Genomic DNA, 13,756 nt, shown 5'->3' with positions numbered 1-13,756 from the left:
AGCTTGGCCCGTTTATTAATTAAATCGGATCCTAATGAACTCCACTCTTTTACTTGATTTTTTATTTTTTTAAATAAAATATTTAGGTTATGATTAGAATAATATAAATTTATTTAAAATAAATTATTATTAAAATATTCATAATATTATAATTAAGTTATAAATTTTTTTTCTTATAATATGGTGTTTAAACTGACAGAATTGTTTTAATTTATATTTTTTATATTCGTAGATTTAAAAAAAAAAAGTTTTGTTGTTTGCTTATACTTCATTTTTTGACAATTAATTTATTTTATTTAAATAATACATATAATAATACCCCAAAGAAAAAATATTGAACTTCTAAATTTACAGACTAAATTAAAATTAAAATTTAAAAAAAAAAAAGGTTATAGAATTGGATGAAGGAGTAAATTGAATTATGGTAAAACATTTTCATTCGGCTGCGGAATCTCAATCTTATCACCACGTATCAAATCCAAAACCATAACCATAATTGAATTACAGATTGAAGAGGTAGCAGCATGTTGTTGAGAAATAGAGGCAGCATGGTGTTTTTTTTATGTAAAGAAAACATTAATATATGGATCAAATTTGTAGTTTAGAAACAGTTGCCGATGGAAATGTAAAGCGTATGTCATGAGTAAATAATCAAACCTTGCAAGAAGCACTCTTTTCTATATATATATATATATATATATATATATATATATAAACCCATAGAGGTTGATGAAATTCCCTCCGACTCTAGCAAACTTGATTTTCAGATTTCCAATGGAATTGGACGTTGATGCGTCTGAAAGGTTTTTAATGAAAAGGTTGAGATATATATGCTTGATTATAATTAATTTCAAAAATTTTAATTAAAATTTTATATGAAAATATAATTTTAAGTTTTAATTGATAGGTTGGCAGGAAAAGTTGCACTGGTAACAGGAGGCGCAAGGGGAATCGGAGCAGCCACGGCCAAAGTCTTTGCCCAACACGGAGCTCATGTCGTCATTGCTGACATTTTAGACGATCTTGGCACCAACTTAGCCCATTCAATCAATGGCCGCTACATTCACTGCAATGTTTCTGTCGAACCAGACGTTGAATCTGCAATCAACCTCGCCATTACTTGGAAAGGAAAGCTCGACGTCATCTTCAACAATGCTGGGATTTCTGGTGCCGATGGAAGCACAACCGCCATAGATATGGAACAAGTGAAACGGGTAATTTCAGTGAACTTAAACGGCATCATTCACGGCATTAAATACGCAGCAAAGGCAATGATCAAAGGGGGACGAGGCGGATCTATCATATGCACTTCAAGTTCCGCAGCAATAATGGGTGGTCTAGGGGGGCATGCGTATACAACGTCGAAAGCAGCCATAACAGGGTTGGTGAGAAGCTGCGCTTGTGAACTGGGTAAAGAGGGGATTCGAGTGAACTGCATATCGCCCCATGGGGTGCCATCGGAAATGCTTGTTAGTGCATACAGGAGATTGCTGGGGCAGGAGGAGATGGGAGTTGAAGAAGTGAGTAAGATTGTGGGAGAAAGAGGAAGTTTACTGAAAGGGAGAGCTGCAACAGTGGAAGATGTAGCGAACGCAGCAGTGTTTCTGGCAAGCGAGGAGTCCGGATTTATAACAGGACATAATTTGGTCATCGATGGAGGTTATACTTCTGGTTGCAGCACCATGAGCTTCATCTATCAGTAATCAAACAAATGCAGACAAAAAAGGAAACTATTTTATGGAATCAAACTAAAGACTCCCGATTTACACCAAACTTAGTGTTGATTTCATAAGTTCCTCCAAAGAGGGAACCTAACTGTCGTATATTCCAATTCAATGTGAGAAAGGGGCAAATATATCAAAGAGAAATTAAGCTAAATGCCGAAAAAAGCAGTAGTCTTACACAATTTCTCCTTTTTATGCTTGTGAGTAGTGAAATACATATTCTGCTGTGGAAGCAAAAATAAGTTGAAATTCCATCCGGCAGCATTTCTTCGAACAGGTAAAATGAAACAGCTGATCATGTGCATGCAACACTCACTACTACAAAACTCTACTCTGTCATCACATGAACAAAAATCATAATTTATCACATTACTACACTATGGAGGAAAAAGAAAAGAAAAATGATTTCCTCCAAACGAGATTCAAGTAACTCTTTTCTTGCTTCTTTTTAGTTAGGCTCCCGAACTAAATTTTTCAATCAGTCAATAAGGTCTAGAATTAAATCTTAATGTTGAAGTAGTCGGGATCAAAGTGATGCAATCTCACGTAACCATCTTCACCACCACTTGAGAAACTACAAATGCAAAAAAGGAAAAAAAAAAGGGAGTTAAATTTATAGCCAATGCAAGATAACATTTCTTAAACAAAAACGAGACAGGAGAGTAAAGCAAACAAGTGCCTAAAACATAGAAATTAACGAGACAATTTTTAAACTACTTACACAAGTAAAATAGTAAAGTGCATGTATTTTGCCACAATAAACTAGGTATCTATAGGTAAAAAAACGTTTACAGCTGGGAGTTGTTTACAACTGGAAGTCATTAGGAACTAAGACTTGACAGAGAAATCATACTTAAATAAACAAGAGCTGTTTATGCTATTGAAAGGAAAGGTGGATTGTGGAAAAAGAATTGGCGTAAACAGAACTGGAGCACAACTAGGAGTTCCCAAGTAAACTACAAATTTGACATTAGTTCTTTGACAGATCTGCGAAGAAAATGTCTGATTGAAGTTGAAAAAAAAAATTATCCATGATGGACAAAATTTAAGCAACAGATTAATATAGCATAAATCAGGAAAATAATTAAATCAACCAAATTGTTAGTGATGTTTGGACCCTAAAATAGTCAAAATGAAAGCTGTAAGAGAACTATTGCCATTAGACTCCAATTGATCTTTGGTAGTTTAAAGAAAAGAAATTACTTTATTTAAAGATGCGCATAAACTACATTTCACAAACAACCATGAAATATTCTAAAATACCTTAAACCATCAGATTTACATACTACCCATAAACTGGTACCATTCACCATAACCAGGGTATGGGAAAGAACATGGTCATCTAAGTCTCTTTAAACTCTACATATAAAGAGCCTGTACTAAGCTGATATCCAATTAGCATCATTTGCTGAGCAGAGAAAACCATACCTTTTCCCATCAGGATTAAAAGCCAACGCATTTATAGGTCCAAAGTGCCCTTTCACGCCCCCAATTTCTTCTTGAAAAATCTAAACATAAAAGTGGAACATCATCAACTGAAGAGATGGGACAACCACAAATGTATCTGTACATACAACTTCACATCACATGAAAAGGTAGGTGAGTATGAAATTAACCTTGTCAAAAAATTTGGCTTCAAACTTCCCAGCACGATGATCAGTTGTTGTAACAGCTGATGCATCCTGGCCACCTCCAAGCACCACCTGGAAACCACAAAAATGTGTGGAAGAAACCCACAAGAAAATGCATAAAAGTCAACTCTCCAATTTTCGTTAATTTACCATCTAAAAACAAAACTAAATGTTTGGCAAATCCACATGAAAGAAACATCATACTGACTATAAGAGAATGTTTGCTGGATAGTATGTCTCCCATATAGCATTTTCATTTATAAGCTAGTAGCCTATATAAGTGTAATTAATATCCATTTAAATACCTATCAATAATTTCCCAAAAACAGATAATAAAATCACAGTATTCAAAGCATCATACAGGGAATACAAATTTTGCTTGAAAACCTAGATGAAGATTTTATGTTTCATCTGCACTTACATGGTCAAGAAGAGGAGACAACGCTACAGCATTAACTGGGCGTTCTGTTATATAGGTCTTGACAAGAGTCAACGTTCTGATGTCCCAGAGCTAAAAAAAATTGCAGAATTTAAAAAAAGAAAAGAAAAAGATGAGAAAAGACGTGTATAATAGCAATTATAAAGTAGAAAACTTTGTGAGACCTGGTGTGAAGGAAGGAAATGACAGAAATTAGACACTAATAGCACCTTGGCAGATTTATCCAGAGATCCAGTAAGAAAGTGCGAACCATCTGCAGATTTTGAAAGTGATGTTATGGTCTTTTTATGACCAGTTTCCTTATCTGACTCTCTAAGCAATTTACCAGTCTGCAAATTTACAGAGAAGTAGGAAGTTTGAGAATGAATTCCCAAGCAGAAAAATAAATCATGTAGAATGAAAAGAAAATTTTGAAAGGGAAGACATGAAAATGTGCTAACTTTGAAGAGAAGTTCCAACACATGGTATCTTATCTTCATCAAGAATCCAAAAATAACCACATTCTTTACAGTTCAAGGTGATTTATGCAAATTGGTTACCTCAGAATCCCATATGCGAATTGTGGCATCCTCGCCAGCACTTATAATAGTACGGTTCAAAGGTCCCCAAACAGCTCTGTTTATTCTTCCCTGTGGTCCCTTAAGGACCAGGATGGATTCACCAGTCTCTGCACAATGACATGGTCGCAAGTTTAACATTAGGAAGGAAGGATACATGGAGTAATTCACCTCAAGTGAAGATATCCTCATATCAAATATTTTGTTTTCTGATACAGGAAGATATATTATTAGAAAGAAAAAAATATATTACAAAACATGGTAAGATAAGGTAATTCATCCTGAAAAGCCAAGGAGATTGCAACGAGTTCCTACCAAGTACCCAAGGTTCATAGTATAAGGTTCCATTAAGCATGCATACTAGTATAGTTCCCTTTGAAGTCTTAAACGAAGGTTGTTAGCTATTGTCTGTCATTTGAATAACTGTTAGCTCTGTTTTTCTTTTAAATAAAAAGTGTGATGTGCATCATTAATTACATGCATCAAGGGAGTGCAAAACCCATGAGCAAAAAGAATTTACCTATTGGTTAGCATATCAATTAGTTCTCCTACATTCTCTATGGAATACAAATGTTATTTCTTTATCAACACTCCAAGGGATTGGAACCATCTCTCTTTCTGTAATATCCCGAACCCCAATGTCGGTGAGTACGGACGTTAGTACAACATTTTCAACTAATGGAACAGATAAATATTAAATATACAGCGAAACTACACTTTAATACACATCGCTTATGACAGAATAATTATTCATTTACAAATAATTGAGACATTTAAATTAATTTACAATATTAAAATAAATGCTAATAAAGTTTTCCTTCAGCATCTTATTTTGATTTTGAACTTGTTCCTCATCTCCTTTGACCTAGATGGGGGTGAATTAGAGTGAATTTCACGAGTTTAGTAAAAAAAATGATTTTATAACGGAGACTTACGCATATACACTCACGCAATATGTAAAATATATTAATATTTATAATAAAGAAAATGTCAAACAAAGTATCACAATCAAAATATATAACAAAACATAATTCATCAGACGAAACATATTTTAATCTTCACTCTTATAACTTAATTTTTGTTCTTATTTCAAATCAAACTTACACTCGAAATATTATAATACACTTGGAATATCACATCGAAGGTTTCATCATCTCAAACTATAATCACACACACAAAAATGATCATAGATACACTCGAAAGATCATTTCTATGGTTTCATCGCGCAATGTCGTTTATGTCATCATCGAGAAAAGGCGAAATGAATCCCTCCATCGCATGGATAACACACACATAAATCACACAATGGCTACAACAGTTACGTTTACTAGGTGACCCATACTCACACGAATATTTATCTACGTCTGGATTAGACTTCAAACTCTATCCATGTACAGGTTCATCATACCCACCATATCTGCTGAACTTCAGCCACACATGTACTCTCTACTCCTCGATTCATACTAAACGAGTAGGTATTCAGGGTTCATACACTCTACACTCTTTCCAAATCTCTCTCATTTCCAATTCACTTATTTTCTACTTAAAATCTTAATTCTATGCATAATTAAACACAAACACACAAAATACACAATATCATCACGCACATTAGAGCTATACATTTCAAACTATTTTCTGAATCATCATGTACCAGATCACACAACAAGCACAGCGCACCGTACATCTGCACCAGATCACACAGCAAGTACAGTATACCCAAATTCCACACGTACACACACTGCTTATACATTTCACATGTATAATATATGTACACACATTTTAATACACATACATATTACAATACAGACATGTATTTTCACTGCATGTCTCAAACATAATATATATTTATATTCACACACACATAATCTCTACTGATATATACACACACGTTCATACTTAAACACGTATACACAATTACACACAACATATTATATATATTTATTCACGCATTTGTTCTTATCAGTTTTGTTTTTATCAAGTCTGTTCTTATCAATTCATATCACATTCATCGTATATTTTTATATATATACACATACATGCGTAACAACATATATACACATATACATGAACACAAACAAATACAAATTAAACATATTAATTATATTCCTATTATACTACACATACATTTAAACATTCACAGAATGCACTATCCATATACACATTTATATAAACATATAATTTATGTCTTCATACGGAATACACATAATTCTTACTTATAGTGTGATCAGGAAAGCTTTAGGAATCATTTCTAACTCGATCTATAATTCTTTCAGAAATTCGAATACCGTTTATGTAGTTTATCTCGTTTATAATAGAAAACACATATATTAAATTATAAATAATTTTATAAACTATTTTACGCAAAATTAGGAATAGATTTTATCTTCGGACACGCAGTCCCAGTCGCTAGCGCCACCACACGCTATCACATGCGTGTCACCGAAAATATCAGGCGTTGATGATCGAATCAGCGCATCGCATGCGGTACACCAACATTATATTTAGTCGCCATCCTTTCATTTTTCTTCCTTAATTTATTTTTTTTTCTTTTTTTTTTCTTTCATCATTTTTTTTTTCTTTTATTCTTTTTTTTTCTCTTCTTTTTTCTTTCTTTTCTTTTTTTTCTTTTTTTTTTCTTCTTCCTTCCTTTCCCGCAGCTCCTCCTCTTCTCTTTTTTTTTTTTCCTTCTTCTTCTTCCTTTCCCGCAACTCCTCTTCTTCTCTCTTTTTTTTTTCTTTCTTCTTTCTTTTTCCTTTCTTCTTCTTTTTTTTTCTTTCTTCTCTCTTTCTCTCTCTTCCCACCGCGTGTCTTCTATCTCTCTCCTCTTTTTCTCTCTCTAACCGATGGCAATTCCTCTCCTTTTTCTTTCTCCTTCAATTGCGGCGTCGCACAACACCGTGCGACCCTTCTCTCTCTCCCGTCGATGCCGCTCGACCCTCTCTTCTCTATCTATTTTTTTTTCTTCCTTTCTTTTCTTTTTTTTTTGTTACTTAATTATATATATACACATATATATATATATATTATATGACCACGTGTTTTCTTCTTCTGCTCCGAGAGTACACTTTGGGTTCTTTTCTTTCTTTCTTTAAATTTTTTTTTCTTTTGTTTAATTATATATATATACATCTATATATATATATATTCCATAGTTTTTTTTTATTTATAATACCCAGTTGGATATTACACTTTCATTTTATCAATACCCTCCTTTACTCCTTAAAAATTCCCATGTTCATTTCCTTCTGAACAACACAAAAAATAGCCAGAGGAATGAGCCCCAAGTACTTTTTCTGACTCATCATTACCCTTCCACGCCCAAGTTTCTTCCTCGAGTGTACTTGCTATGACCCAGTTGTATCCCATAATCCCAAAAGCCATAGACCATAAGCTGCATACAATGGAGAACCAAAGGAGAATGTGATTGCATGTTTCCTCTGCTCTCTTACGTAAACAACAACAGTTCACCATAATATTCCCTCCTCTCATAAGCTTATCAATAGTCAAGATGCTCCTCACGAGCTACTTCCCAAGCAAAAAGTGTTATCCTTGGGGTGCATTAACTTTCCATATTTGTCTGAATGGGAAGTTCTTTGTTTGACTCTTGATCAAATATTTGAAAAAGTCCCTATGGTGAATTGTTTAGTTGAGCTGAGAGTCCATACAAGTTGGTCATGATCCTCACTATGCGAAATTAAAGTCAAAGCACTTAGCAGCGATTCACATTCGTTTATCTCCAATCATCAAGATTACACAATACTTCCACATGCTACTCCCTCCGACCCTCTCCTTCAGTGAACACCTCTTCAACAAAAATGTCCTTATGTCGTGCTATAACAAAAATCCGTGGAAACCTTGCTCTCATAGCCCTTCCATCTAGCCAAATATCATACCAAAAGTTGACTCTGTCCCCATCTCCCACTCTCTACCTAAGGCACTCCTGAAATTTCTCCTTCCCTATGCAGATCCTCTTCCACACCCTTGTCTCATATGGTCTCGTCAATAGTTGAATAATTGTAGCTCTTAATTCGTAAATATTTGTTAGAGTCATTATTTCAAGTAGTTGAAGTTGTAAGTTTAGAAAAAGTTGGTTTTCCTTCATGTATTTGAACTCTTCCAATATGCATCAATTTTTTTTGGGAGATAATCTTCCAGTATGCAGTAACAATACAGATATTCAAATCAAACTATTATGGTTTTTTCTCACCCTAAGAATAATTCTATTTGCTTAGCAATTGTAATAGCTTTGATTGGGACCTATCACATCCACTATCGGGAAAGAAGAAAAGTACATAAAAGAACATGAACAAAGAGGATTAATCAATACAAATCCTTATCGTAATGATGTAAAGTGAGCAAAGCACAAGGATGAGATACATGTCAAACCTTATTTCCCAATTGTTATGATACCGACCCAAATTTATTTCATAGAATGGTAAAATGAGTAACTTTGGAAGAGAATATTAAATTAGAAAGTATGAAAGGCAAAGCCGTCCCCCAATAGAAAGAAGGAAAAATAAAAAAAAAAAAAAACACGAGCAAAGAGAAGTAGTCAATATAAGATATTTTTGTCAGCACCCAAAACCTTTTATGACAGTAATGAGAAGTTTGTAAAGCATGAGGATGAGATACATGCCAAACCTTGTTTCGCAATTGCTACCATGTCAAATCATATTTTTTTCATATAACTAGATACATTGTGGAATAAGAAAGTTGAATTCTTTTTTTCTTCTCTTTCTAATCAAAATGGCTCATAGCAAATATAAGCCTAGTTATTTCCACGTTTGAACATGTTGACATAAAAGAGAATACACCAGAAACTTACGCTCACTGGGATCTTTAGCAATACGCTTCACATGAATAGCAGAAGTCAACTCCATAAATGGATCAGTGGTAATCACAGCAAGCTTATCCCCAACAGCAAAGTCCACAGCCCTTGCTGGAGAGTCAAAATTGAATGAATATAACTGAGCCCCAGTTTGCACATTCCATAACTTTGCACTCTGATCTGCACTACCAGTGATAAGCCGCGTTGAATCCCCTGAAAGAGTAAAGTTTGGTATTACAATGTTAAAACCCGAGTATGAAACGAGACCCCAAGCAGCATAATACCCACCCAGACAACAAAACCTCCAATAAATTGAGTTTGATAAAAACTATTCACCTCATAAGAGCAAATCAATGAAAAAAAATCAGGAAAACAATTTCCCCATATTTCCATTTTGAAGTGAAAAAAAAAATGGAGACAAACAAAAGCTAAAATCATAGTAGACAGAAAGCTAGAATTAAAAGTTCCTATTTATTCAAAACTTACAATCTGTTGTAGCAAATAACATTTGAAAAAGCATATTCCAAGGGTTAATTAAAAAAAAAAAAAGCATGTTCCAGGGTTTAAAAAAGCTCGTCTTCCATAAGAGCTAAACAATCATAAAGAAAGAAGGAAAGTGAGGAAAATTACTTGAAACGTCGCAACACCAGACAGCACCGTTGTGGCCGCGGTAGGTGCCCAAGCGTTCGCCATTGTCGGCGAACCAAACGGTGGGAGTGTGATCCTTGGCGCATGAGAATAGCAAATCGCCGTCTCTGTTGTATTTCAAGAACGTCAATGGCCTTTCATGCCCTTTCATCAAAATTGGCCTCATCTTCTATGTCCTTTGATTTTCCTTCCCCTTCTTTGATACGAACAGCTTCGGTAACTGAAGGAGAAGCTAATAGCTAACCTACAAAGAGTATTATGCAGATCGGCGACTTAAAGAGTATACAAACCCCGTGCGTGTTGGTCTTCTGATTTTCTTTTGTTTTTTAACCAATAACAGTTTGATTTTTTAGAATTGCAAATTATAATAAAAATTTTAAATTGTAATAAAAAAAATTAAAATTTTAATTTTAATATGAGAAATAATTTAGAAATTAAAATAATTCTTTATCTTTAAATTTTAAGTTTATGAAATTTCAAGAAATTTAAAAATTAATATTTATAAATCAAATAAATGAAAAGTAATTACTTAATACCTTTGTTAATATGACCAAAAACTTAAATTCACTCTTAATCTGATTATAATTATAATTAAAGCTTTTCCAACATTTCAATATAAAATTAAGCTATGAATGTTTTTGTTTTTCCAATTAACCTCTTTCATATTAAACTATTTAAATTTATAAAAATGTTATAATCCAAACTTTAATTGTATCTTTTGAAGGGTTTTTTATTATTTAAGGCTAGTAGTAATAATTTATTTTCCCAAAAGGGATGGGTTCTTAGGATAAGAGGTGCCATTGAAATGGATATAGCCTTACTTAACAAATGGATGCATAAATTTTGAAATTAAATAAATGCCACGTGAAAGAAAATTATTTGTTGAATTTATGGATATGATGAAGATAAGTTCTCCTTTGGGTAAAGGGTGCATAGAGAAATTTTGGATTTTTAGAAACAGATAGTTAGAACAATTTGAAGAAATAGTGAATGTAGAAAGAAGCAATACTAATATAATTAGACATACTTAATAATCAAAAATTTGTTGAATTTATAATTTAAAAGTCTAAACATAAATCAATTAGCTACAAATGGATACTTATAAGAAAGTGAAATGAGAAAAATAAAATTATTCAATATAAATTATGACTTGTAGCTAAGTGATTTTCACAAAGATATGATATTAATTATAAAAAATATATATTCTTAGTAATGGACATTGTATATAGATTTGAGTTAAGTAAAATAACTTAATTTTATTAATAATAAAAGAGTCGCATAAACGTTACATCCCTTAAATATAAAACATAAACGTATGTACAAAACTCTAAATTTCCTTACTTACATTACTAAACAAAAATACAAAACAGTAACCATAATATCAGAGTTTAGGCTTTAAAGATTTCCTTCGTATCACCGTTCACTCTGCAGCAGTATCTTCTGTATCTGGAGGGTGATAGGAAGAACGAGATAAAATATCTCAATAAGTAATATTATGAAATCACAACATAGTACATGCAATATATAGTTTTTTTACACACAACAGAACATATATCATATAATCTTTCCAAAACAAATACGAATCAGAAGATGAAAGTACAAATCAAAAAACATATGCATGTTGTATGTCTCATCACTATTATGGAGGATCTATTAATTACTATACATTATGCATAGGCACAGATACTTATCACTGGTTCCCTATGTACCCAAACACGGAACGACATACATGAGTATCTTGGAACACTACTACCCCCAAACACGGAATGGTTAGGCCACGCAAATCAGACTATTTTCTCATATACCCGAACACAAAACGGTTATGTATAGGTACACACTTATCACTTCGCCAATATACCCGAACACAGAACGATTATGTACGGCCAGATTAAAGCATAGCATAATGTAGGTGCTTTCGAAATAACTTCTTTCCATAATGAATGATGCACACATATCAAAATCACATTTCAAAAACACAAAGTGAAATAACATTTATATTGAAGTAAAAGTTTAACAAATACTTACTTAACAAATATGGAAGACAAATTAAATATGTGCATATTTTTATATTGAAAATTCGTAAAATACTTCAAAACTACGTAGGCTATGAATTCTTAATATTCATTTACCTTAGGTTCTTAGCAGTCGTAATCTTAATTTCGGCAGAGTTTTGGCTTTATTTATGACTTTTTTCTCTAAAAAATTTAGCGAAATTTTGAGATAATTTTTTGTCACTTTCTTGACTCAAAAAATATCCAACACAATACTTAAAAACTAATCTCAAAAATCAAAGAGAACCCAAACTTCAAAACTTAAGAAAAAACTTACCTTTCTAACGATTTATAGCTTCCTTTTAATCGTGAGCCTTATTCTTCTTCTCTTCCTCTTTCTCTGCTCTCACAAATTTAGAAGAGTTTTCCCAAGATTTTTATCTAAAACCTCCTCAAATATCACACACTTCGTACTCTCTCTTCTTCCTTCACCTGTATGCTTTTTACTATTTTTCTCTTATTCAGAATGTCTCTTCCTTCCTTCTCTTATTCCCTATTTATAGCAGTGGAAAGCTATGAGAAAAAAGTTGTCACCATTCCGTCTAATTATTTCATCCAAAAATTGTCACCTTTCATCATGTCACTTTACTTAAAAAGTTACTACTTTTCACATGTCGTTTTACCTAGAAGACCTTTTAACATATCATTTCATCTAAAAATGTTATCACTTTTCATATGTCGTTTTATCTAAAGACCTTTTCACATGTCATTTCATCTAAAATATTTTCATTTTTTACATGTCACTTCATGTAAAACTTGTCATTTTCTGTTATGTCATTTTGTCTAATAGTTATCACTTTTCATTATACCACTTGATTTAAAATATTCTCACATTTTCTCATACCTCTTCATGCTTATTCCAGCTCCTTCATCCTTATCCATTTTTTTATGTTTGACTTTACACTATATCCTTAACCTAATTATATAGTTTCAAACACATGTAATGCTAAATTAAATATATCAAATATATGAAATTAACTCAGATGTATTTTCAAGCTATCACATTCTCCCCCCTTAAAAAGAAATTTGGTCCTCCAAATTGAACTTACCAGTAGTCATAAATAAATGTGGGTATTTGGCCTTCATTTCCTCTTTTATCTCCCATGTGGCTTCTTAAGTTGAATGGTGCTGCCATAGTACCTTTACTAAAGAGATTATCTTGGACCATAATATCCTTTCTTTGCGATCCACTATCTGCGCAGGAAACTCAATGTATGATAGGTTATGTTGAAGTGCAAAGGGTTCATATTGAAGTATGCGATGGATCTGGGTGATATTTCTTCAACATCGACACATGAAAAACATTGTGTATGTTGGCTAACTCATATGGAAATGCTAAATGGTAGGTGACAGCTCCCACTTTATCTCAAAAGGTCCCATAAATCGAGGACTGAGTTTTTCTTTCTTCATAAATCTCATAATCCCTTTAATTGGTGAGATTTTCACAAATACATGGTCGCCTATTTCAAATTCTAAATCTCTTCTTCGATTGTTGGCATAACTTTTATGCCTATTTTGAGTTGTCAGAAGATGTTTCCGGATCAATTTCAATTTCTTTGTAGTTTCTTCCACTAATTCAGGTCCAACCTGTTTTTGTTCTCTAACTTCTTCTCAACAAATAGGTGATTTGCAAGGTCTTTACTACAAAGCCTCTTAAGGTGTCATTTGAATGCTGGACTAATAACTATTGCTATACGTGAACTCAATCAGAGATAAATGATCGTCCCAATTACCTCGCAACTCAATGACACAGGCTCGTAGCATATCTTCTAAAGTTTAAATTGTCTGTTCTGATCGACCATCTGTTTGAGTATAGAAAATCGTATAAAGGATAACTTGGTCCCCATAGCATTCCGTAGATTGGTCTAAAATCTTAAA

The 13,756-nt window shown here is 33.0% G+C and overlaps 2 protein-coding genes across 2 annotated transcripts; one reads left to right on the top strand and one right to left on the bottom strand.

Annotated features, from left to right (window-relative positions):
* Positions 1–706: 706 nt before the first annotated feature.
* Positions 707–1,906, top strand: ATA1 (TAPETUM 1). The gene is made up of 2 exons (XM_022054274.2): positions 707–818; positions 908–1,906. Exons 1-2 carry the CDS (start codon positions 730–732, stop codon positions 1,701–1,703), a joined length of 885 nt encoding a protein of 294 aa, XP_021909966.2. The 5' UTR covers positions 707–729; the 3' UTR covers positions 1,704–1,906.
* Positions 1,899–10,134, bottom strand: LOC110823795 (eukaryotic translation initiation factor 3 subunit I-like). The gene is made up of 8 exons (XM_022054272.2): positions 9,810–10,134; positions 9,177–9,392; positions 4,334–4,461; positions 4,004–4,123; positions 3,777–3,866; positions 3,341–3,427; positions 3,153–3,232; positions 1,899–2,298 (listed from the first exon to the last, which is right to left on the bottom strand). The coding sequence occupies exons 1-8, from the start codon at positions 9,991–9,993 to the stop codon at positions 2,223–2,225; spliced, it is 981 nt and encodes a 326-aa protein (XP_021909964.2). The 5' UTR covers positions 9,994–10,134; the 3' UTR covers positions 1,899–2,222.
* Positions 10,135–13,756: the final 3,622 nt, after the last annotated feature.

This window comes from Carica papaya, chromosome 2, assembly GCF_054855325.1.
Source record: "Carica papaya isolate Zhongbai chromosome 2, ASM5485532v1, whole genome shotgun sequence".
Taxonomy (NCBI): domain Eukaryota; kingdom Viridiplantae; phylum Streptophyta; class Magnoliopsida; order Brassicales; family Caricaceae; genus Carica; species Carica papaya.
This window is presented reverse-complemented; position numbering and strand designations above follow the sequence as displayed.